This window comes from Lethenteron reissneri, chromosome 36, assembly GCF_015708825.2.
Source record: "Lethenteron reissneri isolate LAM-NWPU_2019-01 chromosome 36, ASM1570882v1, whole genome shotgun sequence".
NCBI classification, from domain to species: Eukaryota; Metazoa; Chordata; class Hyperoartia; order Petromyzontiformes; family Petromyzontidae; genus Lethenteron; species Lethenteron reissneri.
In genome coordinates this window covers 1,942,700-1,966,944 of record NC_083814.1, presented here as the reverse complement: position 1 = coordinate 1,966,944, position 24,245 = coordinate 1,942,700, and the positions used below count along the sequence as shown (strand labels likewise).

The following is a 24,245-nucleotide window of genomic DNA, read 5'->3' as shown; positions in this document are numbered from 1 at the left end:
ACCAGTGCAGCGCTGCGCCCCACACGTGCGGCTCCTACGGTGTGCACTCAAGTACACTCCTGCGTACACTCCCACGTACTCCTACATGCTCACGTCTGGCTCCGACATACTCCTACGTACATAATACAGGTGTTTTTTTGGGTTAGATCGCGTAAATATATAAATATATAAGGCACCGTCGCGTGCGTGGTGAGGGGCCGTCCATAAATGACGTCACGCACCTGGGGGGGGGGGTCAGACATTTGTGGCGATGTGTGACGAGGGGGGGGGTGTTGAGAAATGTGACGTCACATCAAAATGCGCAACTTTAAATAAATATAGACAACACGTTCTACTTAATTTAATAGACTTTTTAATAAATGTTTTTTCCTACAACATCAGAGTGCAGCGCCACATTAAATACGCACTACAATGACAATAGTTTAAAGCGATTTGAGGCATGTTTTATTTTTTGTGACGTCATATTTGAGGGGGGGGGGGTCTGACTTTTTGTGACGCCATGTGACGAGGGGGGTCAAAAATCGTCCAAAATCGCGTGACGTCATCTATGGACGTGCCCTGAGACAGCCGTCGTCACGTGCTACACTGCCACGCGTTGCAATTCCGGTGACCTTGCCTCTGTCTCCTGACCGCACACAACACCGGCGGGTAATTCGCTGCGTGGAGCTCGCCCGGCTCTCCGCTGCCTTGATATCGCCTGCCAGGCCAGGTCGAGATCGGAATCAGGATCTTTATTTATCCTGGTGGGGGGGGGGGGGGATCCGATGAGCTATGAAGCTCTTTTTCACAGATGCCCGGTAGGGTGCACGGGGACAGAACGTTGGCAACAGCAAACAAACACACGACGGCAGGGCAAAGCCTCAGAGAAGTCAACAAATCACTAAAAATAAATACTTACAAATAAATGATCGCGTAAGTACATCGATTCCTGCCGATTTGTCGACACCCAATGCAAGCCTGGGCTAGGCAGCAAAACAACAACAACAACAACAACAGTCCCACACCAACACAACAACACAGCAGTAGTCCCTCAATTTCAATCCCACATTCAAATTCAGCGATCGATACCACACTGGTAAAGATCAAAGTGGCACAAAGCACGATTTGCTATTGCGGTTGTATCCAGCGCGCGACTTCTGCTCGAGGGGAGAGATGCGTGGCCCCTGGTGTCACGGTCGGCACGCTGGGCCTGCAACCAATTCAGCGGTCGCTGGATCTCTTGGAGCTCAGTGACGTGCGGTGGGGTCAATGGCTGGGGAGGCACTGGCTCGTGTCAGAGCCAGATTAACACACCGAGGGGGGCGTGGTCTCATGGAGGGGCGTGGCCTCACTGAGGGGGCGTGTTAGACACGTCCCCCTCAGTGAGGCAGATGTGATAGCTGCCTCCCCTGGTGCTTTTTCATTGCAGTTTCATGACGAGACCAGCGAGCCTAAATGTTTTTATACACATACGTGAAATAAGTTACCTGGAGTATGGAAGGCGAGGACATGAAATGAAAGGGTCTACAAACATTACATTGGTGACATACTGAGATAGTAACAGGCACACGCTTATTGCCCGCGCTCCATCCAGTTACTCAGGGGTTGGCGATTTTGACTATAAAAATGATTGGAATCGTACAGAAATTACATTTGTAACACAGATCAGTGGAAACATCTTAATATATTTTTTTTGTAACAGCTATTCTCATTGGAGTATGTCAGGTGAGGCTCTGACTCCCCTGCCTCCCCTGACCGCACGTTCCTGTCCTGGAGCGGCGGTCGATTCGACGGTGCGAGGTTCTTAAACTCGCCCGCCGCTCCCTCACCTCGTGGCGGGGCGAAGCGTGGGAACTCCCGTCCCTTCCCGAGACGTCTCGCCAGTGTGGAGGAGTAGGCCAAATGCCCTCTGCTGGACTCCCTTCAAACCGGCAGAGACGAACTTTGGCGCGATACGTGGGCTGGCAGAGGCGTTTAACGACAGCCCATGATGCCCTGCCGGCACTACCCTTTATTGTTGAAGAGCAATGGGTGCACGCGTGTGTGTGTGTGTGTACGCGTGTGTGTACGCGTGTGTGTGTGTGTACGTGTGTGTGTGTGTACGCGTGTGTGTGTACGTGTGTGTGTACGTGCGTGTGTGTGTACGTGTGTGTGTGTACGTGTGTGTACGTGTGTGTGTACGCGTGTATGTGTGTAGTGGGGAGCGGTAGTGTAGCGGTTATCGCGCTGCGCTGCGAACCTGGCGACCCGAGTTTGATTCCCGCTCACGGCCAACACTGGTGACGATTATCTGAACCGGTCCTGGGCCTCCCCTAGGTCGACTGAGTCTGAAATGAGTACCTGGTGCGGTGTGTAAACATCGCCACTGGGGAGACAAAGGCGGTTGGGCGTGATGCTGGCCACCTCACCCCTCGTGTGCCGTGCTGGCCTTCATCGGCGCTACTCGCTAACAGCACTTGCCCCAACAGCCTGTTTAGGCTACACGGGGGATCTTTGTCTTTGCGCCGCGCTTCTTCCACAGCCATGAAAGGGCACCAAGGAGTGGCACTTCAAGTCCGTGGAGTAGGATGTAGTAAAGCTGCACAGCGTGCACCGATATCACGGCTTAGTGAGAGTGCGGGGAACCATTGGGCCTCGCTATAAATCCCCCAAGCAATGCCCCGTTCAATTGGCCTCTGAACTCCACAAATGAAATAATCACCTCTCTGGCCTCTGTCTCTCTCTGTGTGTGCTGTGAAGAAGGGGGCCACATCGCCCCAAACGCCACCTGATATCAACCTGCTAGTTGTACACACAGTGCTCCGTAGGCAAGGTGATTTGTGATGGGATGAGAGAGAGAGAGTCCCGTGGCACGCGGAGTGCGATGGGAGACCGCTGGAGGAGCCGCGTGATGCCGCTCTTCAAAGAGCAATACGCGCTCTCGCGGCCCATCAGTATTCCTTGATCATTGTACACCCCAGAAGAGTGGGCGTCAGTGGGGAGGCGGGTCTGGAGATATATAAAAAAACGAAAACTCAACATACTCTTTGGTTTTTCGGTAAAGTCACGTAGGTATATTTTCTACCTACGTGACTTTACCGAAAGAACCAAAGAGTATGGATTCCTGCAGTCACGAAAGCTTCAAATCGAGATTGAAAACTCAAAATGTGTTAATGTACCAGGTAAGGCCCCACTGAGCTATGTAGCTCTTTTTTCAGAAGCGACCTGGGCCACAAGCGATAGCTCAACGAAGTGGCTTATCACGTGGACGTTTATAGCAGCCACATTCTCAAAACGCGTGATGTTGATTCTAAATGTGGAGGGAAAACCCGGAGGACCCGGAGAATAATCCAGGATTGGGATCGAACCCACGACCTCCTGTATACCAGGTGAGATGGTTAACATCTCAACCACATTGTTCATCTGACTCTACACAGGTGACCCACCCACGGTGCACAGTGTTCATCTGCCTCTACCGATGAATTTGCAGCCATAGCCCGAGGCCTACTCAGGATTGACGAGTACCTGGTGGTGCACTGTGTAACAACATCAGCGATGGGGAGACAAAGGCGTCCGGCCGTGGTGCTGGCCACCCATCCCCTCGTGTGCCGCCGTGCCGGTCTTCTTCACAGGTGCACTTGCCCCAACAGAATGTTCAAGGCTATGCGGGGGATCTTTGCCTTTGTGTTTAAAGATGCCTCTCACGGCCTGCTGGCCCAGAAGAATGTGGATCCCACCCGTCCGGTTTCATACACACCCCGTGTCCTCACCTACACACACACACACACCACGTGTCCCCACCTATACACACACACACACCACGTGTCCCCACCTACATACACACACACCCCGTGTCCTCACCTACACACACACACACCCCGTGTCCTCACCCACACACACACACCACGTGTCCCCACCTACACACACACACCACGTGTCCTTACCTACACACACCACGTGTCCTCACCTACACACACACACACACCACGTGTCCTCACCTACACACACACATACCACGTGTCCTCACCTACACACACACACACCACGTGTCCTCACCTACACACACACACACCACGTGTCCTCACCTACACACACACACACCACGTGTCCCCACCTACACACACCCCACGTGTCCCCACCTACACACACACACTACGTGTCCCCACCTACACACACACACACACCCCGTGTCCTCACCTACACACACACCACGTGTCCCCACCTACACACACACATACCACGTGTGCTCACCTACACACACACACACCCCGTGTCCCCACCTACACACACACCACGTGTCCCCACCTACACACACACCACGTGTCCTCACCTACACACACACCACGTGTCCCCACCTACACACACACACCCCGTGTCCTCACCTACACACACACCAATACTCACACAAACACACACCACCACACTCAAAATACTCACACACCACCACATTGTCACATTGTAACACTCAAACCCTCACGCACTCTCACACTCGCACACACCACCACACTCACACGCCCTCACACTCACCCCGCCACACACACACACCGCCACACTCTCTCACTCTCGTCGCACTCACGACAACAAAGGCAAGTCAAACAACACCAAACAACACCAAACAACACCAAACAACACCAAACAACACCAAACAACACCAAACAACAACAAACAACACCAAACAACAACAAACAACACGACACTTTGCCACATCGCTGCGGTGGAAAGCGAAGCGCCGCTGCGTGGCGCGTGCGTTGCGCGATATTCAAGTGTCACCGCTCGTCAAAAACTCGACAAAAACTCGCCAATTACGCCGACTCTGAACAGTGCCGGATGCAGCTAGTGCGCGGCCTATAGCGTATGATGTTATTAAGGGGCCCTACGTGAACAAAACAGATACATTTTAAAACACACATTTTTAGCTTGCATGGTTAAGTCAGTTGTATTTGTTAATTTGCTATACAGCCAGATAATACGACAAATCGCTAACCTTAATCACCCAGTCGTTCATAAAAGTTGGAGGTGGTATAGTACTATAGTAATAGAGCAAGTGCTGAATCACTGAACCGGAATTGATAGCTTGAAAGCATTTAGCGTGGGGCCCTTGATAGTGCGGGGCCCGTAGCTACTACGACATATGTAGCTACTTTTGCTTCTACGATAATCCGGCACCGACTCCGAGTAGCTTTGAGCCTCGGTTATTGAAACCGGCGCAAGCGCACGGTGCGCTCTGCAGAGGTGAAGGAGGCATGGGGGGAGAGTTTCGCTTCCTACCACGGCCACGAGGGATGACCGAAGCGCGCGGTCTGCTGTGATGTTGACGGTAAAGACCTCCGAGGCCTCGTGCGCAAAGGGTGCAGCAAACAGTCACGGGCCAAATCCGAAATCTAAACTAAACTTTTTTTTGCACAATTGTTATTTTACAATGTACGGCCCCTCCGAGCGACGTAGTTCTTTTTCTCAGAAGCGACCCGGCCGCCACCAATGATGGCTCCTACGAAGTGGGCTTATCGTCACGTGGGAATGTACAGCGGCCAGATACTCTCAACGCTCGTCGACTCTAAATGTGGAGGGGGGGGAATCCGAAAAGAACCCCTCTCCCCCCAAGCGCGCGAGGGGGCAACGCTGTATCCCGTGCGGACCAAACAGGCGGAGTCAACATTTATGCTGTCCTGCCTTCTCCCGGCGAGCCACGGCACCTACCCTCGCAACGCGAAGTCGCACAAAACGAACCCGCAGGGATCGAGGGAAGCCTGTCCCGTGCAGTGCACACGGCGGTCAACCCACACGGTCTACTCCGTCTTCTTGTGCAGGGGAATTGAGTTTCCGGGTCTATACGGCGTACAGCCGTTTCAATACGGGCGACACGTTTAGTTTTGCCTATTTGTTTGTGTTTCTCCCTTGTGATGAAAGTTGATATTTATAAGGGGGGCACGGGGTGACCAATAAGGTCTGAAATGGTCTGTAATAAGGTAGGGCACTGACAAGGGGTTGACGGGTTTGAGTACAGGGTGCTGTGTGCACGTACGTTGAACATCTTTCGCACCGTACGTAGCCAACCGTGCTAATTGGAGGTGCGGGGGGGTGTGTGTAAGGTGCTGCGACTTTATCCTGTAATGCGTGGGTGTGGCAGCAGGCGCTGGCTGCGGGAGCTGCGGCGATGGTGAGTTGTAGGAATCTATCTACTCTATAAATAAAGACCTTAATGTGTGTGTATGTACTTGCCGACAAGGTAGAAGGCTGACATTTGGTACACAGGTAGCTTTTAGGAGACAAACAATAGGACAGAACTTAAAATCTGAGATATTTCATTGTAAGGCTCCCAAATCTCGATGTTAAGTGCCCGGTAAACATGTTTGTGCGTGGTGTCATTCAGGTACCGTTCAAAAGATAAGATTGCGGTTTTTTTTCGTTTGCCAGCACATTCAGCAGCAAATAAAAGGAAAGTGAAACCCATTAAAGCGGTTTTGAACGAAAAAAATCCGCGTTTTATGATGTTCAAATCGGAATATAACAAGAAAACGGTCAAAGATAGCAGAGCTTCCTCTCATAGAGTATTAAGTTCATTATTTTTTGTTCTTTCTAATATAAAAAAGAACGAAATTTTTTTTATTGAGTGAGCTGTTGGTGTCTGATCGTAGATTTAAAAAAATTTGTAACAAAAAAAATTACAGGTTAATTATTATATTTACTGAAAACTTTTGCGTGGCAAAGACGGCTTCGTGAACCGGTAATTAACCATCAACAACATCAACAACATCAACAACATCAACAACATCAACAACATCAACAACAGCGGCGCGTCTCCTGCAAAAGGGGCCGCTTCTTCGGCACGGTAATGGGGGCGGCGGCGGCGGTGGCGGCGGTGGCGGTGGTGGCGGTGGTGGCGGTGGAACGTTAGCGGAGAGAGAAGCGCTGTGCGAGGTGAACCCCGCTGGAGAACGCTTTACCGGATTAATACACAAACCATTGTCCCCCCGAGAGGCACTTTGAGTGATTGGAGATGGCACGTGGGGATTGGCACGGTTCAGCATCAATCTCCGTGTCCCCCTCCCCACCGTCCCCCCGTTTGCTCTAAATCCATGAGAATTAATTTACCCACAATCCCTGCGTTGGTGCCGTCATAAGGTCGTCGTCATCCCCACGAGGCCGCCCCCTCTCGTCTCGCTCCGCTTCCAAGCCGGAGAGATTTGCCTCCGCTGATGATAAAAATGAAAACCAGCGCCTCCTCTATCTCGCTGTTATTTGCTGCCTCGTGGGTGCGTTCGACACGAGCGCTCGCGTCGCTCGCGTCGCTCGCTTGTGAACGCGTTCACCGCGTTAGACACGAGCGCTCGCGTCACTCGCTTGTGAACGCGTTCACCGCGTTATACACGAGCGCTCACGTCGCTCGCCTCCTCGCGAACGCGTTCACCGCGGGCGAGCGGCCGAGCCAGATGTCTCCGCGTCTCCGTGGGGATTCGTTTCGCGGGAGAGGTCACCCTCTCGTTTTCCCACAAGAGCGAGAGGAGATGAACAAAAACAATGGACGGCTGCCATAAAACGCGGCCGCCAGAGTTCAATTCCCAGCCACGGCTCACGTCGTCGGTAGCGAATGATGCCTGAAGCGGTCCTCGCGCTCTCTTCTTTGTCGAAACGCACTGACCAGCGGGGTGAAGTATGGTCGAACAACGCCCACGACCGACACGTCCAGCAGTGGATTTACGTCGGCGCTGTCAACACATTTTCGAATCCCGTCGGTTTCACGTCACGCGACATTGAGCGCGTGTTCGAGCCACGACTCTTGCGTCCCCGTTCTAGAGACGCGTGGTGACGCAGCGGTGATGCCGTGTGTAACGAGTATTTGAAGTACAGTATGTACGCATGTTGAACTTCTTTCGCACCGTACGTAGCCAACCGTGCCAATCGGAGGTGCGGGGGAAGGACAACAAACTAAACTTAGAGCAGTTTTAAAGAAATGAGTTTTCAATCTAGATGGTTTCAAAGCGCATAGCTTCCAGTGGCTTCCTAACATCAGAAGGAAGAGCATTCCAGACGGCTTCAGTAGAGCACCTGAGAGCGCGCGATGCAGTGACCGTCTCTTTTTTTCGATGGTTAGCCAAAAGCCGCCATGAGGATGACCAGAGTTCGAACTCAGATATTGTGCCACAGATAATTATTAACCTATTCCCATTCAAAGACGTCTGTAAGTTGCAGGGTGGTGGGTGCCCCGTTCACCGCCGAATCTCGGAACAGCGCAAGCGGCTCGTCGTTCATTTTATTTCGAGAGGCGTAGCAGCGCCGCTGTTTTTAAAGACACCGTGACTCACCGCAGAGAACTGTAGCGACACGACCACCGCACTCTACGATAGCTGGTGCCAAATTGTGCCGCACGCCCTCCCGCGTGGCTTTGCGGGAACCTCGATACAGATAAAGTTATTTTATTATTTGTTCTGATGACGTACATGTGCACGCACGTGTACGTCATAAGAATGGGAAAGGGTTAAATGTCCCATAATATTTCATAGTCCTGGAAACATCACCTCTTCCGCATCATCATCATTGCAGCAGAAGCAACCGCGATAATGACAACAATCATCGTCATCGTCGTCACGATCATCGTCTCGTTTTGATTGGTCGTTGGCAGCGTTGTAACCATAAGCAGCAGCAGCGGGAGGTCGCAGTGGGTGGGACTCGTGTCCAGGATGGCGGAGGTCAGGGTACCGACACGGGCACCGGGGTCACCCCCAGAGGTCGCTGACCAGGCAGCAGCAGGAGGAGCCGCTAACGGCGGGACGGAGCGGTTACGGTACAAGCTCGACCTCGGAGGTTCGGGGGTCGACTTCGCACCAGCCGTGGGATCTAGCAGAGGGAAGGAATCGGAATCTGTATTTCACACGGGAGGAATCCGGTGAGCTATGAAGCTCTTTGCCGTGACGACCGCCTGACGTTGACGCGCCGCGGTCGGTGTGGGCGCTGCAGACTGGAGGGAGGCGGCGGAGCTGAAGAGATTTGCCGACGCCGTTTTCATCTGCACGCCGGATCGCCTGCACAAGGTGAGAGGGGGGACGGGGGGGGCGCTGCCCTCTGTCGACAGCTCCGGCAGGGCTCGCTTCCTTCCCCTTGGCTGTCCCTCTCGCGCAGCGCCGGCTTCGCCCGTGCACCACCTGCTCCTCCTCCTCCGCGACTCTTCCGCTGCTGCCGCTGCAGCTCCGTGCCGTCGTCACAGCTCGCCTCGACTGTGCGGCAACACTCCGTTCTCGATCGAACGTCGTGGTCGGCCATGGTCTCTCCGCTGCTGGATGAAGACCTCCATCTCCCTCCCCCACCCTCCCCCAACTCCCCCCTCTCCCCCCACCCCCTTCCACCCTCCCCCCCAAGCCGTTGCCATCGTTCACCGTCCTTCGGGTGCAACGATCCGTCCAGCTCCTGCGTACGCTGATTTTATCGCTCCATCTCTGTGGTTGACGTACCACCTTACGGCGCATTCCTTCCTCTGGCTGCCACTCTAAAAACTAAACTATAAACTACGTTTAATTTTACCGGGTAAGGCCCCACTGTGCTATACAGCTCTTTTCATAAACGACCTGGCCACAAACGAGAGCTCAACGAAGTGGCTTATCACGTGGAAATGTAAAGCAGCCAAATACTCTAAGCACGTGGTGTTGACTCTAACTGTGGAGGGAAAACCCGGAAGACCTGGAGAAAGTCCACGTGACTACGGAGAGAAAGCGAGGAATGCAAACTCCACATATACAGGTGTCAGCGACAGTCAGGGTCGGGATTAAACCCACGACCTCCTGTATATGAGGTGAGGTAGTTAACATCTCTCCATGCTGGCACACTCTCCCATCAGTCTCCACCACTGACCGTGGTCCAGTCCCGTGGCGTGTCCTGCCCAAGGCCACTGTTAACGGTCAATGTGATGTCCCCAGCTGCCGTGTGTGCTCTGATCTCAGGTGGCGAGATGTTAACTACCTCGCCTGGTGTACAGGCAGTTGTGAGTTAGATCCCGACCCTGACGCCTGCTGCTGTATATTTGGAGTTTGTGTGTCTTTCTCTTTCCGTGGTCACGTGGCTTTTGCTTCGGGTTTTTCCCTCCACATTTAGATTCAACATCACGCGTTTAGTGCGTTTGGCTGCCATAAATTTACATACTTCGTTGAGCTATCATTTGTGATTGCCAGGTCGCTTCTAGAAGAACATCTATGTAGCTCAGTGGGCCTCACCTGGTCAAATAAAAATAGTTCAGTCGACTTTTAATCCGCGTGCTTTTCTGTCGCTCGCAGTGCCATTCCGAGCGTGCACCTCCACGCTTCCTTGAGCGCTTCTCGACTGCGGTTGCGTTTTCCTGATGTCGGAGCACGTGACGTACAGTCTTTACCCTGCCCAAGTCCACCGCCGTGGAATTTTTGGCTGCTCCAAAGCACCCGGCAACCAAATGTTGTGCCCGCAAAGTCAACCAAACTCACCACCAACCCCCAGTTCCCTTCATCAACCGCCCCGTGGTCACTTTCCACCGTGGGCTCGCCGCTGCCCCGCGTCTCCCCCCCGCCCACCACCTCCCCCCCCCCCCCGTCTTGCTCTGCTCCCCTTCCTCTGCCCTCAGCTCCAGCAAAAACTCGGCTTCTGAAGTTGGGGAATTCTCAGCCAACAATCGCTCAGTGGACGCTCGCTCCCTCTCCCGTTTGACGCGGAGTAGTAGGAGTAGTACTTGGCTTTCACGCCCGATATTATCCATAATAGAGGGTTTTTTTGGGTTCGATCGCGTCAATATAAATGTGTCGTTAAACCCGCCGCCACCACCCGACGCAGCCAATCGGTCAGCTTTGTCACGTAAACAAAACGTGCCAATTATGTCAGTTAGTTACTAGTTCAGCACCCCGGTCCGCTGGAGTGTTAACGTTGTGGGTTTACTCTCCAGCACACCGGTGCGTGCTCTACCCACGACTAATTGGCACGTTTTGTTCGCGTGACAAACCTTGCTAAGTGGCCGTGTCGCGTCGTGGCGGACTTAACGGCACTTTTATATTCCCTCTCTCGTGCAGCCGCGAGCTGCTGCAGGGCCCTTCCCGTTGTGGTCCGTCACCGCCGACTCCCTCTCGGCGCGAGTCCTTCCTCTCCCCCTGTCCGTCACCGCCGCTCTTCACCAGCCCTCTCGCCAAACATCCTTTCCACCAGCACCAACAACACCGACAGCCGCCATTGAAGGGTCGAATGCCTGCTGGCAGGTCACGGGACAGACCCGGGTGCCATGGGTTGAGTGACTGAGATGACTGGCTGATGCACCACCACCAGCACCACCGCCACCACTACCACTAACACTACCACTCACTCCCACTCCACCACCACGACCACCAGCCATTACCACTCCGCTCTCATGCCCCCCCCCCCCCCGCTCTCGTGCAGCGGTCTCGTCGAGATGCTTTCTAACTCCCATGTCGGGTCGCATCGAGTCGCGTGGTGAAGCGGCCTCGGGCCGAGCGTCGCGAGGGATGGCGGCCCGCTGGTCGTGCACCGCAATCTCCACTCGGCGACGGAGGCGTTCCGAACCGGAATCTCGGGTCGGGGAGACGATGAACCTCTCACCGCACCGCCGCGGTCGATGAAGCGAGTGCCACTTCGTGGGCCAGTGAACGGACGGCGGTCATTCAGATGTGGAATGTTTTACGAAGCTTCTGTCTCCTCCACGCCATCAGGACCCGGCCGTCGCCTTCGCAGCCAAGGGCTACCACGTGCTGCTGGAGAAGCCCATGGCGGTGAGAGGACGCGGGGAGGCCAGGGGCACGGAGACCCCCTGGCGAGGGCTGCACACGACAAGCAAAATACATTCGACGGGCGACTACGCACGCACGCACGCCCACATCCACGTACACACACATCCACGCACGCACGCATACATCCACACTCGCATCTACGCACGCACGCACGCACGCACACGCACACATCCATGCGCTGTTCCGTCGCTTCTGTCACGCGGCTAAAGGCTCTTGCAGTGACAGACGGGAATGCCCCAACAGTCTGTTAAGGCTACACAGAGGTTGGTTGGCACCCTGTGCTAGGCGCTGCTGGGATTTGATCGCCAAAGAGCAAACTTTGGGGGGTCGGGATGTCGAGTTCGAAACAGCTGCTGGATCCGGCATAAGGAAGGAAACGACCGCGCAGTTCTGTGTGTATGTACATTGAACTTCTTTCGCACCGTACATAGCCAACCGCGCGAATCGGAAGTGCGGGGAAAGGACAACAAACTAAACACAAACGGCAGTTCTAAATAAATGAGTTTCATCTCGAGATGATTTAAAAGTGCACAGCTCTAGTGGGTTCCTAATAGGGAGAGCGTTCCAGACGGCCGCAGAAGTGCGTCTGAAAGCGCGCGATGCGGTGACCGACTTTGTTCAATGACTCGCCAAACGCCACTGCTGTGAGGATCAGGCATCATCATCAAAGACAAAGATCCCCCAGACTGTTGAGGCAAGTGCTGTTAGCGAGCACCTATGAAAGCCGGCACGGCACACGAGATGGTGGGTCGCCAGCATCACGCCCGGCCGCATTTGTCTCCCCAGTGGCGATGTTTACACATCGCACCGAGTACTAATTTGAGGCTGAGTCGATCAGATAATTGCCACCGGTGTTGGCCGTGAGCGGAAATCGAACTCGGGTCGCCGGTTTCATAGCGCAGTGCTAACCACTACACTACCGCTCCCCACATCACCAGCAGCAGCAGCAGCATTGTCCGCGTGGAGCGAGCGCCGTGCGTGTGTCCCCGTGCGGCAGGTGAGCGAGGGTGACTGCGAGGCGATCGTGGCGGCGTGCCGGCGCGCGGACGTCATGCTCTCCGTGTGCCACGTGCTGCGCTACTACCCTCCCGTGCAGAAAGTCAAGGTGAGCCGCCGCCGCCGCTGCTGCCACCGCCGGCGTGCGTCTGCGTGCGTGCGAGTGTCTGTCTGTGTGCGCGTGTGGCGTGTGTAGCGGTGGCGTCACGCCTAGCGCGATGCGCTACAAATCCCCGCAGCCCGAGTTGACATCCTGTTCACGGCCAAAACCCAGCGACAATTTTTCACAATCGGTTCCTTAGCCTCCCCTAGGTCGACTCAGCCTTAAATTAGTACCTGGTGCAGGTGTGTCAATATCGCCACTGGGGAGACAAAGGTGGCCGGACGTGGTGCTGGACCCCCACCCCCTCGTGTGCCGTGCCGGCTTCCATAGGTGCTCGCTAACAGCACTTGCCCCAACAGCCTGTTCAGGCTGTCTTTTAGTGCATGTGTTTGTGTCTTTGTCTTGCATCTCAGTCAGTCACCTCATCACTCCTGGGTCTGTCCTGTGACCTCAACGGGCCTTCCGCACTTCACGCTGCCTCAAAGTGCACCTAGCCTGGCACAAGCGCTGTGGTGATGCCACACCGCCACTTATATGCGAATGGTGGCTGTTGTTGCTGTGTGTACATGCGCGTGGGTGTGTGGGGCGGGGTGGTGCCGTTCAGATAATTTATAATCAATAGTTACAAATTAGCCGACAGCTTGGGGAGGCATTCATCGAGCAGTGGATTGATCCTGGCTGATGCTGATGAATGATGATGCATTGGCCACTGCTTTCACTGACAAACAAGAATTTAGCAAATTGCCAGCAGTCAAAAACTGCCACTCAGAGCGGAACAATCTCCTCACGAATCGCACGAGTCGCACTTCTTTGGAAGTGAGCCATGGCTTTTGTTTCTTTCTCTCCACGGAGAGACTGGCCCACGCCGCACAAAAAGTGGAATGTCCACCGTGGCTCCGCAGCCACCGCAAACAGAGACGCGCGGCACCCCCGGGCGCAGATGCCGCCGCACTGCGTTGACATTGACCTGACTTTGGCAGGGCACTGCGCAAAGCGTGACCAGATTTGCGAATCCCACGATCCTTTTGGCAGCCTTGCACAGTGCCTCGTTTCGAGCACAGCATCGAATGAATCCACACGGTACGTTTGTCGCCATGCGGCGCTCAGGGTCCGTCGCAGGTGGCAATCGGTTGGCAAACGTCGCGTCCTGAACGTCAGCCCCTTGGCCGCGTCGCGTCCCCTTCACGGTGACCGCTCACTGGCACGAGCAGCAGGAGGAGGAGGCCTGCCCGTAGGGCTCGGTGCTCCTCAGCGAACTGCGCTCGCGGGGAGAGTACGCACGTGTGGTGATGCACGTGTGGTGATGCACGTGTGGTGATGCACGTGTGGTAATTCACGTGTGGTGACGCACGTGTGGTGACGCATGTGTGGTGACGCACGTGTGGTGACGCACGTGTGGTGACGCACGTGTGGTGATGCACGTGTGGTGACGCACGTGTGGTAATGCACGTGTGGTAATGCACGTGTGGTAACGCACGTGTGGTAACGCACGTGTGGTGACGCACGTGTGGTGACGCACGTGTGGTGACGCACGTGTGGTGACGCACGTGTGGTGACGCACGTGTGGTGATGCACGTGTGGTGATGCACGTGTGGTGATGCACGTGTGGTGATGCACGCTGGACTTCCTTCGCACCGTACGTAGCCGGCCGTGCTCATCGGAGGTGCGGGGGAAGGACAAGAAATTCAACACAAAAGATCAGTTCTAAAGAAACGGGTTTTCAATCTGCATTTAAAATTGCACAGCTCCAGTGGCTTCCTAACATCGGCAGAGCGTTCCAGACGGCCGTAGAAGCGCATCTGAAAGCGGCGTGTGATGCGGTGACCACCGTTTTCAACGGACAGCCAAAATCCGCTGCTGCTGCAATGATGACCGGAGTTTGCGTGATGGTCTATGCCCCTTGACCAGATCAGCAAGGTATTGTGGTTCATTTACGGCAAGCACTTTGTGTGTATTGAGTGCGGCCTTGTAACGTATTCGTTTCATTACTTACGAAGTCTGCGCTCGTTCAATGGGGGGGGGGGGGGGGGGGGGAATAGCAAAACTCACACAAATTCTCTCCCGAAGCCTTCTCGTGGCGCTCAGACCTCGACATTGGCGTTTCGCTCCTGAGCATACTGCCGCCACCTTTCGCAAGAATAGAAATCTGACGCAGGAGAGCCTCGCCAAGTCAGAAGGCTCTTTTTCGGGAGGGCCCTGCATCGCGATGTTTGGCCAATTTTTTTTGTCTTCCATCCGGGCGGTAACGGAGTTACCCAGAAACAATCCACGCAGGCGAGCGGACGGTACTCATATGTCCGCACGCAATGGCGGAGCCAGGAGCTTCAGGTAGGGAGGGCAACCCCTCCAGCAATGTTAGTAAGTAAGGACTTGTCCCTCGCTTTTTATTCGACGCGTGTGCGACGATGGCGCAGCCATCGATCGAGGGTTGAATTCGAACCGCGTTGTGTGATCGGCATCGCGCTCGCTGAAGGTGAATGCCTTCAGGGAAGTCGTGTCCTGTATACGCAACTGCGCACAATTCTGTGAGTTATTTATAACTGCTTTGCCGTTACTTATTTCCAATTATGGACTCAAACTATTGTCCTATCATCACATAGAGTCCCTGGCACGTAATCATATGCTGGAAATTAGGGATTTCGATCGGATCATTGGGGGGGCACGTATCACCCCCCCCCCCCCCCCACGGGTTCACAAACCCACCCCCTGCGCTGCCATTTCTCCTGGCCACCTCACAGCCCAGCTTGTTGTGGGGGAGTTTTTTGACAAATCTGCACGAACCACGGGATCCTTTGCCTCGTAAAGCCTGGGGTCACGCCTGGCGTGCCGTCACGACCTGCTGTGTGCGCACTGTGCTGCGACGGACGGGCCCCACGCCAAACTACGGCCATTCCAACATCCCCTGCCGGACGAGGGCCTTCCTACGCCGCTGCGGCCGTGACGGTGTTCTGTTCATGGCCATACATCGCCGACATCGGCACGTGCGACATTGTGGGGAGCATAGAAGTACAGACAACATTCCTACACCTCTGCTGCCCACCGCATAGAGCCACAGCCTCCAGCAGCAAGTGTCTGTGCACGGCGGTCACCCGTCCAAGGCGCCGTCCAGGCTCGACACCTGCTGAGCTTCTGAGACCGCACGGCGTCCGAGTGAATTGGTGATCGAGGTTCGACGTGGCCTGAGAGTCGTGGATTAGAGCGGAACGCGCCTCTGACGGCTGCCTCACTGCTGGACGAGGAGAAGCGGCCATGGTGCCGGCTGCAAAACACGATCGATCGTACGAGAGGCAATAATCCAATTGATGGGGGGCGGGGGGGTTTTCATTTATTGACAGGAGAGGCTCTCAGCTCATTAACTGTGTGACCTTACAGAGCAACTGACATTTTGCATTATCGACTTTGGAATTCCATGGTACGATCATCATCATTGTCGTCGTCGTTGGAAACGCGTAGGCGACGGAGGCCCAGTGGGCCAACCGCGTTCCACCGCGTCATAGGAGGCTTCCCGCAAGGCTAGGCCGGCGTCGCGACGGAACTTGACGAAGCCACGAGTCCCCTCGGGAAGGCCCGACCGCACAGCGCCACGGTGGAGATCGGCGCACTCCGCCCGCGTGGGCACAAGCGGGACGCGGTGTGCGGGAGAGTTGCCCCGCGTCCTCGCAAGGCGGCCAGACCAACGGATACGACTCAGCCGGGCGACGGAACATCGGTCCCTCGACGAGACTTCAATGTCGAACCGTCCGATGCCAAGGAGCTGGCTCCGACACCGCGTGAGGAAGTCCCGCAGCCAGTTTGGGTCTTGACTGCGGGGGAGTCCACGGCTCGGCGCCATAACGGCACAACTGGCATCACACAAGTGTCGTCGACTCGGATCTTGGTCGGTGTGCTGAGACGACGTTGAGACTGCATGCTGCGTGAAGAGTGGATAACGGACGTGGCCAGATCGATCCCGTGGAGGATGCCAGACTTGCAGCAGCTTGCCACCGAGGTGTAGAAAGTCCAGGACACCCTCGGCGGTGTCGGCACCAACGGTAGCAGTGGTTTTGGGTTCAGGGGGACCAATTCCCAAGCCCTGCACCTTTGTCTTCTGCCACGGTAGCGAGATGTTATCTCCCTCGCCTGGTATACAGGAGGTCGTGGGTTCAATCCCGACCCTGACGCCTGCTGTATATTTTAGGTTTGCGTGTTCTCCCCGTGGTCGCTTGGATTTTGCACCAGGTTCTCTGTTTTTTTTCCCTTCACATTGAGAATCAACGTGCTTTTTCAATATGTGGCTGCTATAAATTTCCACGTGATGAGTCACGATAACTTGTGGTGGCCAGGTCGCTTCTGGAACAGAGTTACGTAGCTCAGTGGGGCCTTACCTAGTGAAGCAAAAATTGTGTTTTAGTTTATAGTTGAGTTCCAACGGTGCACGCGACGTCGTGGAACTGGTGGAGTGCACCCTGGGGTCGTCCTTTGCGTGGGTACACGAGCGGGGCTCTGCACACTGGACATCTGCGAAAAAGAGCTTGATAGCTCGTCGGATTCCTCCAGCATACCGACTCTAATCACCCAGAAAAGTCTGTCCTCAACGCTCGTGACGTCACTCCACATCGACCAGCCCCCCTCATTAATATTCATGAGCAGGTGACATCACTCCACATGGAGCATCCTCCCCCCTCATTAATAATCATGAGCAGGTGACGTCACTCCACATCGAACAGCCCCCTCATTAATATAATCATTATAAGGTGACGTCCTCCAAATGGACACCCCCCCCCCCCCCATTCATAATAATTAGTGGCTGACGTCACTCCACATTGGGGGCGAGGCGCCTCCTCCCCCCTCCTCAACGTCAACTCACAACCCTCACTACAAAGGCAGAACCCTCACGTCACGTGATATAAGTAAAAAGGACGTCATGATGAACAAGGGATTATAACCTTTAAATAAAATAAGTCTGTGTCACCGCGCCCTTACAAATTGCACACGAATCGATGCAATGACTATCACGTCGTCCTCTGCTTTTCGCTTGCAAGTTTCAGATTTACTGCAACACACCCGTCCTTGGACGGGCTAAAGGCTAGTAAATACATATTCTGAGAATAAAAATTTCTGCATCGTCAGCGTGTTTCGGGTCATCGAATGACTGGACTGGTCTCCCGTTATTCCGATATCCATCCAATTCCCGCTACAAAGTGAGGCTGGAGCGTGCCTTTTAGTAGGTTACTTTTTGCCTTTTCAACGTGGTGCCCAATCGCTGTAATGTTGCAAGCGCCTCATTACAGCTGCTAAATCAAAGAAGCAAAGACACGCGCACATTGCTGTTTGAATTGCTTGAGACGGCCAGGCGAACGGCGTGGACTTACGCAGGATTCATACTGAGCTCGCAAAGTCGAGTCACCACTGGCAGCGCTGACCCAGCGGTGGAAGTTATACATTGCCATGGCGGGGCCCAGTCTCCTCACAGGGACAACCACGTCTTGGCACGCCACAAGTACGGTGATGTCGCGTGACATGCGAGGCGTGAAGGGGCCTATCCTACGGTCACAATCGGTCCTTTGGCCGTCGAGACACCACCTCCTGCGTGCAGGATGACGCCTCGTAAGCGTGACCCGCCGAGCCAACCCCTGGCCTGGCTTTGAACTTTTGACCCCCCCCCCCCGCGCTTGTCACCGCAGCTGCAACTGCAGCGCCACTCGACTGGATCTCCGTTGACGATCCCCAGGTTCAGCGCCCAGCCAGCGGCGTGTTCACAATTCATCTGTCGACAGTCACCCCCCCCCCCTTGCCTCCACTCCCTTCACCTGCCAGCACCGACGGGAGTGGTGAAGTATGGTCAAATGACCGCCTACGACCCGCGGGGCTGCTTAGGGCAGCCCTCATCCAGCAGTGGATTGACAAGGGGGCTGCAGGAGTGAATCTACGCAGTAATAGAGGAGTACAGGGTCAGGACTCCTGGCCTTTGGCTGTCTGGTTACAGGGACGTGTCACTGCCGACACTGTACGTGTTAATTGGAAGTGCGGGACGCTGACTGAGTGCACGCGCGTAGTCCGTGTGTCACTGTGTGTCGGTGTGTCACCGTGTGTCGGTGTGTCACCATGTGTCACCGTGTGTCACCGTGTGTCACCGTGTGCAGGAGTTGTTGGATAAAGGAGTCATAGGCGACGTGGTGCACATTCAGCACCTGGAGCCCGTGAGTGCGGCGCCAGCCACAGAGACGTCGCTCCGCTACACCTGCCACTACACGTGCCGCCACACGTGCCACTACATGTGCCACTACACCTGCCACTACCCGTGCCACCACACGTGCCACTACACGTGCCACTACACCTGCCGCTACACGTGCCGCTGCACGTGCCACTACACGTGCCACTACACGTGCCACTACACCTGCCACTACCCGTGCCACCACACGTGCCACTACATGTGCCACTACACCTGCCACTACCCGTGCCACCACACGTGCCACTACACGTGCCACTACACCTGCCGCTACACGTGCCACTACACGTGTCACTACACGTGCCACTACACGTGCCATCACACGTGCCGCCACACGTGCCACTACCCGTGCCAATACACGTGCCACCACACGTGCCACGACACGTGCCACTACCCGTGCCACCACACAAGCCACTACACGTGCCGCTACACGTGCCGCCACACGTGCCGCCACACGTGCCGCCACACGTGCCGCTACACGTGCCTCCTGCTGTATATTTGGAGTTTGCTTGTTTATCTCTCCGTGGTCGCGTGGATTTTTTTCTGCCGGGTTCTCCGGATTTTCCCTCCACGTTTAGAAACATCCGTTGAGATCGTCTCGATTGCTTTGAGTAGTTGGCTGCTGCTATGAATGTCCACGTGATGATACGCCACTTCGTTGAGCTATCACTTGTCGCCAGGAGCCTTAGGGGCCGTCCATAAATGACGTCACGCACCTGGTTGGGGGGGGGGGGTCAGACATTTGTGACGATGTGTGATGAGGGGGGGGGGTTGAGAAATGTGACGTCACATCAAAATGCGCAACTTTAAATAAATATAGACAACACGTTCAACTTAATTAAATAGACTTTCTAATAAATGTTTTCTCCTACAACATCAGAGTGCAGCGCCACATTAAATACGCACTACAATGACAATAGTTTAAAGCGATTTGAAGCATGTTTTATTTTAAAAATGGAAATATGGTTTTGGGGGGGGGGCAGAGCTTTGCGACGTCATATTTCAGGGGGGGTCTGACTTTTTGTGACGCCGTGTGACGAGGGGGGGGGGGGTCAAAAATCGTCCAAAATCGCGTGACGTCATTTATGGACGGCCCCTCACCTGGTAAAATCTTTTTTTTTATTGAAATCGGATATTTTGAAGTGATTAGTTTACCTTTCCCATACTTTGCGCCCGCCTGTGCCCGCCTGTGCCTGCCTGTGCCCGCCTGTGCCCGCGCGCAGGTCGGCCACTTCCACTTTGCTCACTCGTTTGTGCGCGGCAACTGGAGGAGGGAGGACGAGAGCTCCTTCTCGCTCCTCGCCAAGTCCTGCCACGACCTGGACCTCGTCCTCTACTGGCTCGGGGGGAAGAGGTTCGCGAGCCCTCGCCTGGCCTCACCCCCATGATTACGCTGATCGCTCCCCCACCACCCCCACCCTCACAAATCGTTGCACAGTTGACGGCCGACCTCCAAGGTAACTTTCTCTTACAGTCGTCGTCGTCGTCGTCATCACCGCACCTGCGATCAGCGCGGTCGGCTACGTTCAGCGTAACGGTACATACGTAGAGGAGTAGTATGGGGACGTGATGTCATATGCGCTGTGAGGTGCGATGACGTCATGTAACCTGGGGGTACTTAAGGGGGGCCCCGTGACGAAAGCGAAGAGACAGCCAGCAGGCTAGCAGTAGAGAGAGCCACGGGTCCACGGGAAGGACCGCGTGTAGGACACCTACCCCTGCTGTTTACTTACCACTTTCCTTGTTAATACACCGGCGCAAGCCCTTACCTGAAGACCTGCCTCATTTACAACACAACACATATGTCCATGATCGATGAATCCTCTAGCCAATCCAACTGGAAACGAGCGTTGGATTGGCTAGAGGATTCAGACGGGAGCAGGCGGGGGTTGTGGTTACCGTTGCAGTGGTCGAGACAAGGTTCTAAAAGGTTCTAGAAGTTCTGGGAGGACGAGGGTTTGGAAGAGGCCAGAACGGGGGGGGGGGGGGTGCCTCGGGGATGTCCCCCAGGGGTAGCCTGCTGACGGTGCGCGGTGTTCACGGGGGGGGGGGGGGCTGTGCGGCGGCGTCGGCGGCTTGGTGTGCTCTGGGACTGTCCTTGCTGCTGTCGTTTTGGCTGCCTTGGCCAAGCTTGGCAATTTGAACTCATTTCCTTGATCTATTTTGCGTTAAAATAAAAAATTGCGATTTGATTACCTTTCCTACACTTCACACTCCGGTCGTGTTTTTTCGCATTTCGTTTTGTCCTTGCAACTTTCTGACCCCCCCCCCCCCGTGCCACTGCTACTGGACATCTGTGAAAGGGAGCTTCACAGCTCTTCGGATTTCTCCAGGATTAATAAAGAATTCTGATTCTGGTGGGACGTCTCGTACAGCTGCGACCTTGAGTGGCGCAGCTCACACCACTAGAAGCTTGATCCACCTGGACAGAGAGCAGCCGTGTGGGCCGTGCGGCAACTCAGACCCTGACCCACTCCCCCCTTACAGGCGCCGATTTATACAATAACACGAATAATAATGATGATGTTGTACAGGGTGCTTAAAAAAAAATTAACACTTATATGGGACTATCGTTTTTAATGGAAAAAGAATGGATAAGACACTGTCACGTGATAACAAATGTAATGTTAGTAGCTTCTAAAAGTCTAAGAGTCTCCACTTCATTGTCAACGCATTGCCTGGAGTCTTCTCCAGGTGGCCTCCAGAGCACAGAGGCGGCACATTTCTCGTGGTGTCGTTGCAAATTCTCGGAAGTGTTCACATTTATTTGAAGCACCCTGTACTTTCTGTACCGAGGAAGGTCTCACGCAGGAGGGCAGCTACTTCGGGATTCTGGATCGTTTCCTTGCCGAGCATTGTTGGCTGTGGGAGGAATCCAGAGCACCGAGAGAGAGAGGGAGAGAGAGAGAGAGAGGGAGAGAGGGAGAGAGGGAGAGAGAGGGAGAGGAGTTTAAACGTCTAAACGTGAACCGCGCGTGCAGCCCGTCGGGTGAACTCTCTCGACAGCCAGATGAGGCCCTCCGAGGCGAAGCGCTCTCCAGCGAGGGTGATGCGCCACGAAGTACGACGCGGCATCGGAACGTCGCCTGCCGTATATCCACTCGTCGTTCTTTTGTCTTCTCGAGGCCGCACGGAGTTCTATGCACAGACGGAGGCACCGGGACGACGCCATCCAGCAGTGGATCAGTGGCCAGGGCCCATCGCGGGCGGTGCCGTGCGGTGGCGGCGGCGGCCCGGCTGACGCTCTCTCCACCCTCCCCACTTGCGCCGTGTCCCCAGGTGCCTCAAGGTGTCGTCGTTCGGCGCCCTCTGCCACTTCACCAAGGAGCACCAGGTACCGGCCTCGCCGGGTGTCAGTCTGTGGGTCTCTGTGTGAGTCTACGGGTCTCTGTGTGAGTCTATGGGTCTCTGTGTGAGTCTTTGGATCTTCGTGTGAGTCTATGGGTCTCTGTGTGAGTCTATGGGTCTCTGTGTGAGTCTATGGGTCTCTGTGTGAGTCTATGAGTCTCTGTGTGAGTCTATGGATCTTTGTGTGAGTTTACGGGTCTCTGTGTGAGTCTATGGGTCTCTGTGCGAGTTTACGGGTCTCTGTGTGAGTTTACGGGTCTCTGTGTGAGTCTATGGGTCTCTGTGTGAGTTTACGGGTCTCTGTATGAGTCTATGGGTCTCTGTGTGAGTCTATGGGTCTCTGTGTGAGTCTATGGGTCTCTGTGTGAGTCTATGAGTCTCTGTGTTAGTCTATGGGTCCCTGTGTGAGTCTATGGGTCTCTGTGTGAGTCTATGGGTCTCTGTGTGAGTCTATGAGTATCTATGTGAGTCTACGGGTCTCTGTATAAGTCTGAGGGTCTCTGTGTGAGTCTATGAGTCTCTGTGTGAGTCTATGGGTCTCTACGTGAGTCTATGGGTCTCTGTGTGAGTCTACGGGTCTCTGTGTGAGTCTATGGGTCTCTATGTGAGTCTATGGGTCTCTATGTGAGTCTATGGGTCTCTATGTGAGTCTATGGGTCTCTGTGTGAGTCTACGGGTCTCTGTGTGAGTCTATGGGTCTCTATGTGAGTCTATGGGTCTCTATGTGAGTCTATGGGTCTCTGTGTGAGTCTATGGGTCTCTATGTGAGTCTATGGGTCTCTACGTGAGTCTATGGGTCTCTGTGTGAGTCTACGGGTCTCTGTGTGAGTCTACGGGTCTCTTTGTGAGTCTACGGGTCTCTGTGTGAGTCTATGAGTCTCTGTGTGAGTCTATGGGTCTCTGTGTGAGTCTATGGATCTCTGTGTGAGTTTACGGATCTCTGTGAGAGTCTATTGGTCTCTGTATGAGTCTATTGGTCTCTGTGTGAGGCTACGGGTCTCTGTGTGAGTCTGCGGGTCTCTGTGTGAGTCTGCGGGTCTCTACGTGAGTCTACAGGTCTCTGTGTGAGTCTGCGGGTCTCTGTGTGAGTCTATGGGTCTCTGTGTGAGTCTATGGGTCTCTGTGTGAGTCTGTGGGTCTCTGTGTGAGTCTACGGGTCTCTACGTGAGTCTATGGGTCTCTGTGCGAGTCTATGGGTCTCTGTGTGAGTCTACGGGTCTCTGTGTGAGTCTATGAGTCTCTGTGTGAGTCTACGGGTGTCTGTGTGAGTCTATGGGTCTCTGTGCGAGTCTATGGGTCTCTGTGTGAGTCTACGGGTCTCTGTGTGAGTCTACGGGTCTCTGTGTGAGTCTACGGGTCTCTGTGTGAGTCTACGGGTCTCTGTGTGAGTCTACGGGTCTCTGTTTGAGTCTATGAGTCTCTGTGTGAGTCTATGGGTCTCTGTGTGAATCTATGGGTCTCTGTGTGAGTCTATGGATCTCTGTGTGAGTTTACGGATCTCTGTGAGAGTCTATTGGTCTTTGTATGAGTCTATTGGTCTCTGTGTGAGTCTACGGGTCTCTGTGTGAGTCTGCGGGTCTCTGTGTGAGTCTGTGGGTCTCTGTGTGAGTCTGCGGGTCTCTGTGTGAGTCTGTGGGTCTCTACGCGAGTCTACGGGTCTCTGTGTGAGTCTGTGGGTCTCTGTGTGAGTCTATGGGTCTCTGTGTCAGTCTATGGGTCTCTGTGTGAGTCTATGGGTCTCTGTGTGAGTCTGCGGGTCTCTGTGTGAGTCTACGGGTCTCTACGTGAGTCTATGGGTCTCTGTGTGAGTCTATGGGTCTCTGTGTCAGTCTATGGGTCTCTGTGTGAGTCTGCGGGTCTCTGTGTGAGTCTGCGGGTCTCT

General features: G+C 54.6%; 1 protein-coding gene across 1 annotated transcript in view; it reads left to right on the top strand.

Moving 5' to 3' along the window:
* The window catches only part of LOC133351049 (uncharacterized oxidoreductase YjhC-like), a 103,586-nt gene extending 81,171 nt beyond the window's left edge, over positions 1-22,415 (top strand). Inside the window, exons 4-9 of the mRNA XM_061565936.1 lie at positions 8,914-8,987; positions 11,631-11,690; positions 12,706-12,813; positions 18,930-18,986; positions 20,239-20,369; positions 22,295-22,415. Of these exons, the coding sequence (XP_061421920.1) occupies positions 8,914-8,987; positions 11,631-11,690; positions 12,706-12,813; positions 18,930-18,986; positions 20,239-20,369; positions 22,295-22,391 (527 nt within the window). The 3' untranslated portion in view covers positions 22,392-22,415. The remainder of the gene's footprint in view (positions 1-8,913; positions 8,988-11,630; positions 11,691-12,705; positions 12,814-18,929; positions 18,987-20,238; positions 20,370-22,294) is intronic.
* The last annotated feature ends 1,830 nt before the right edge of the window (positions 22,416-24,245 follow it).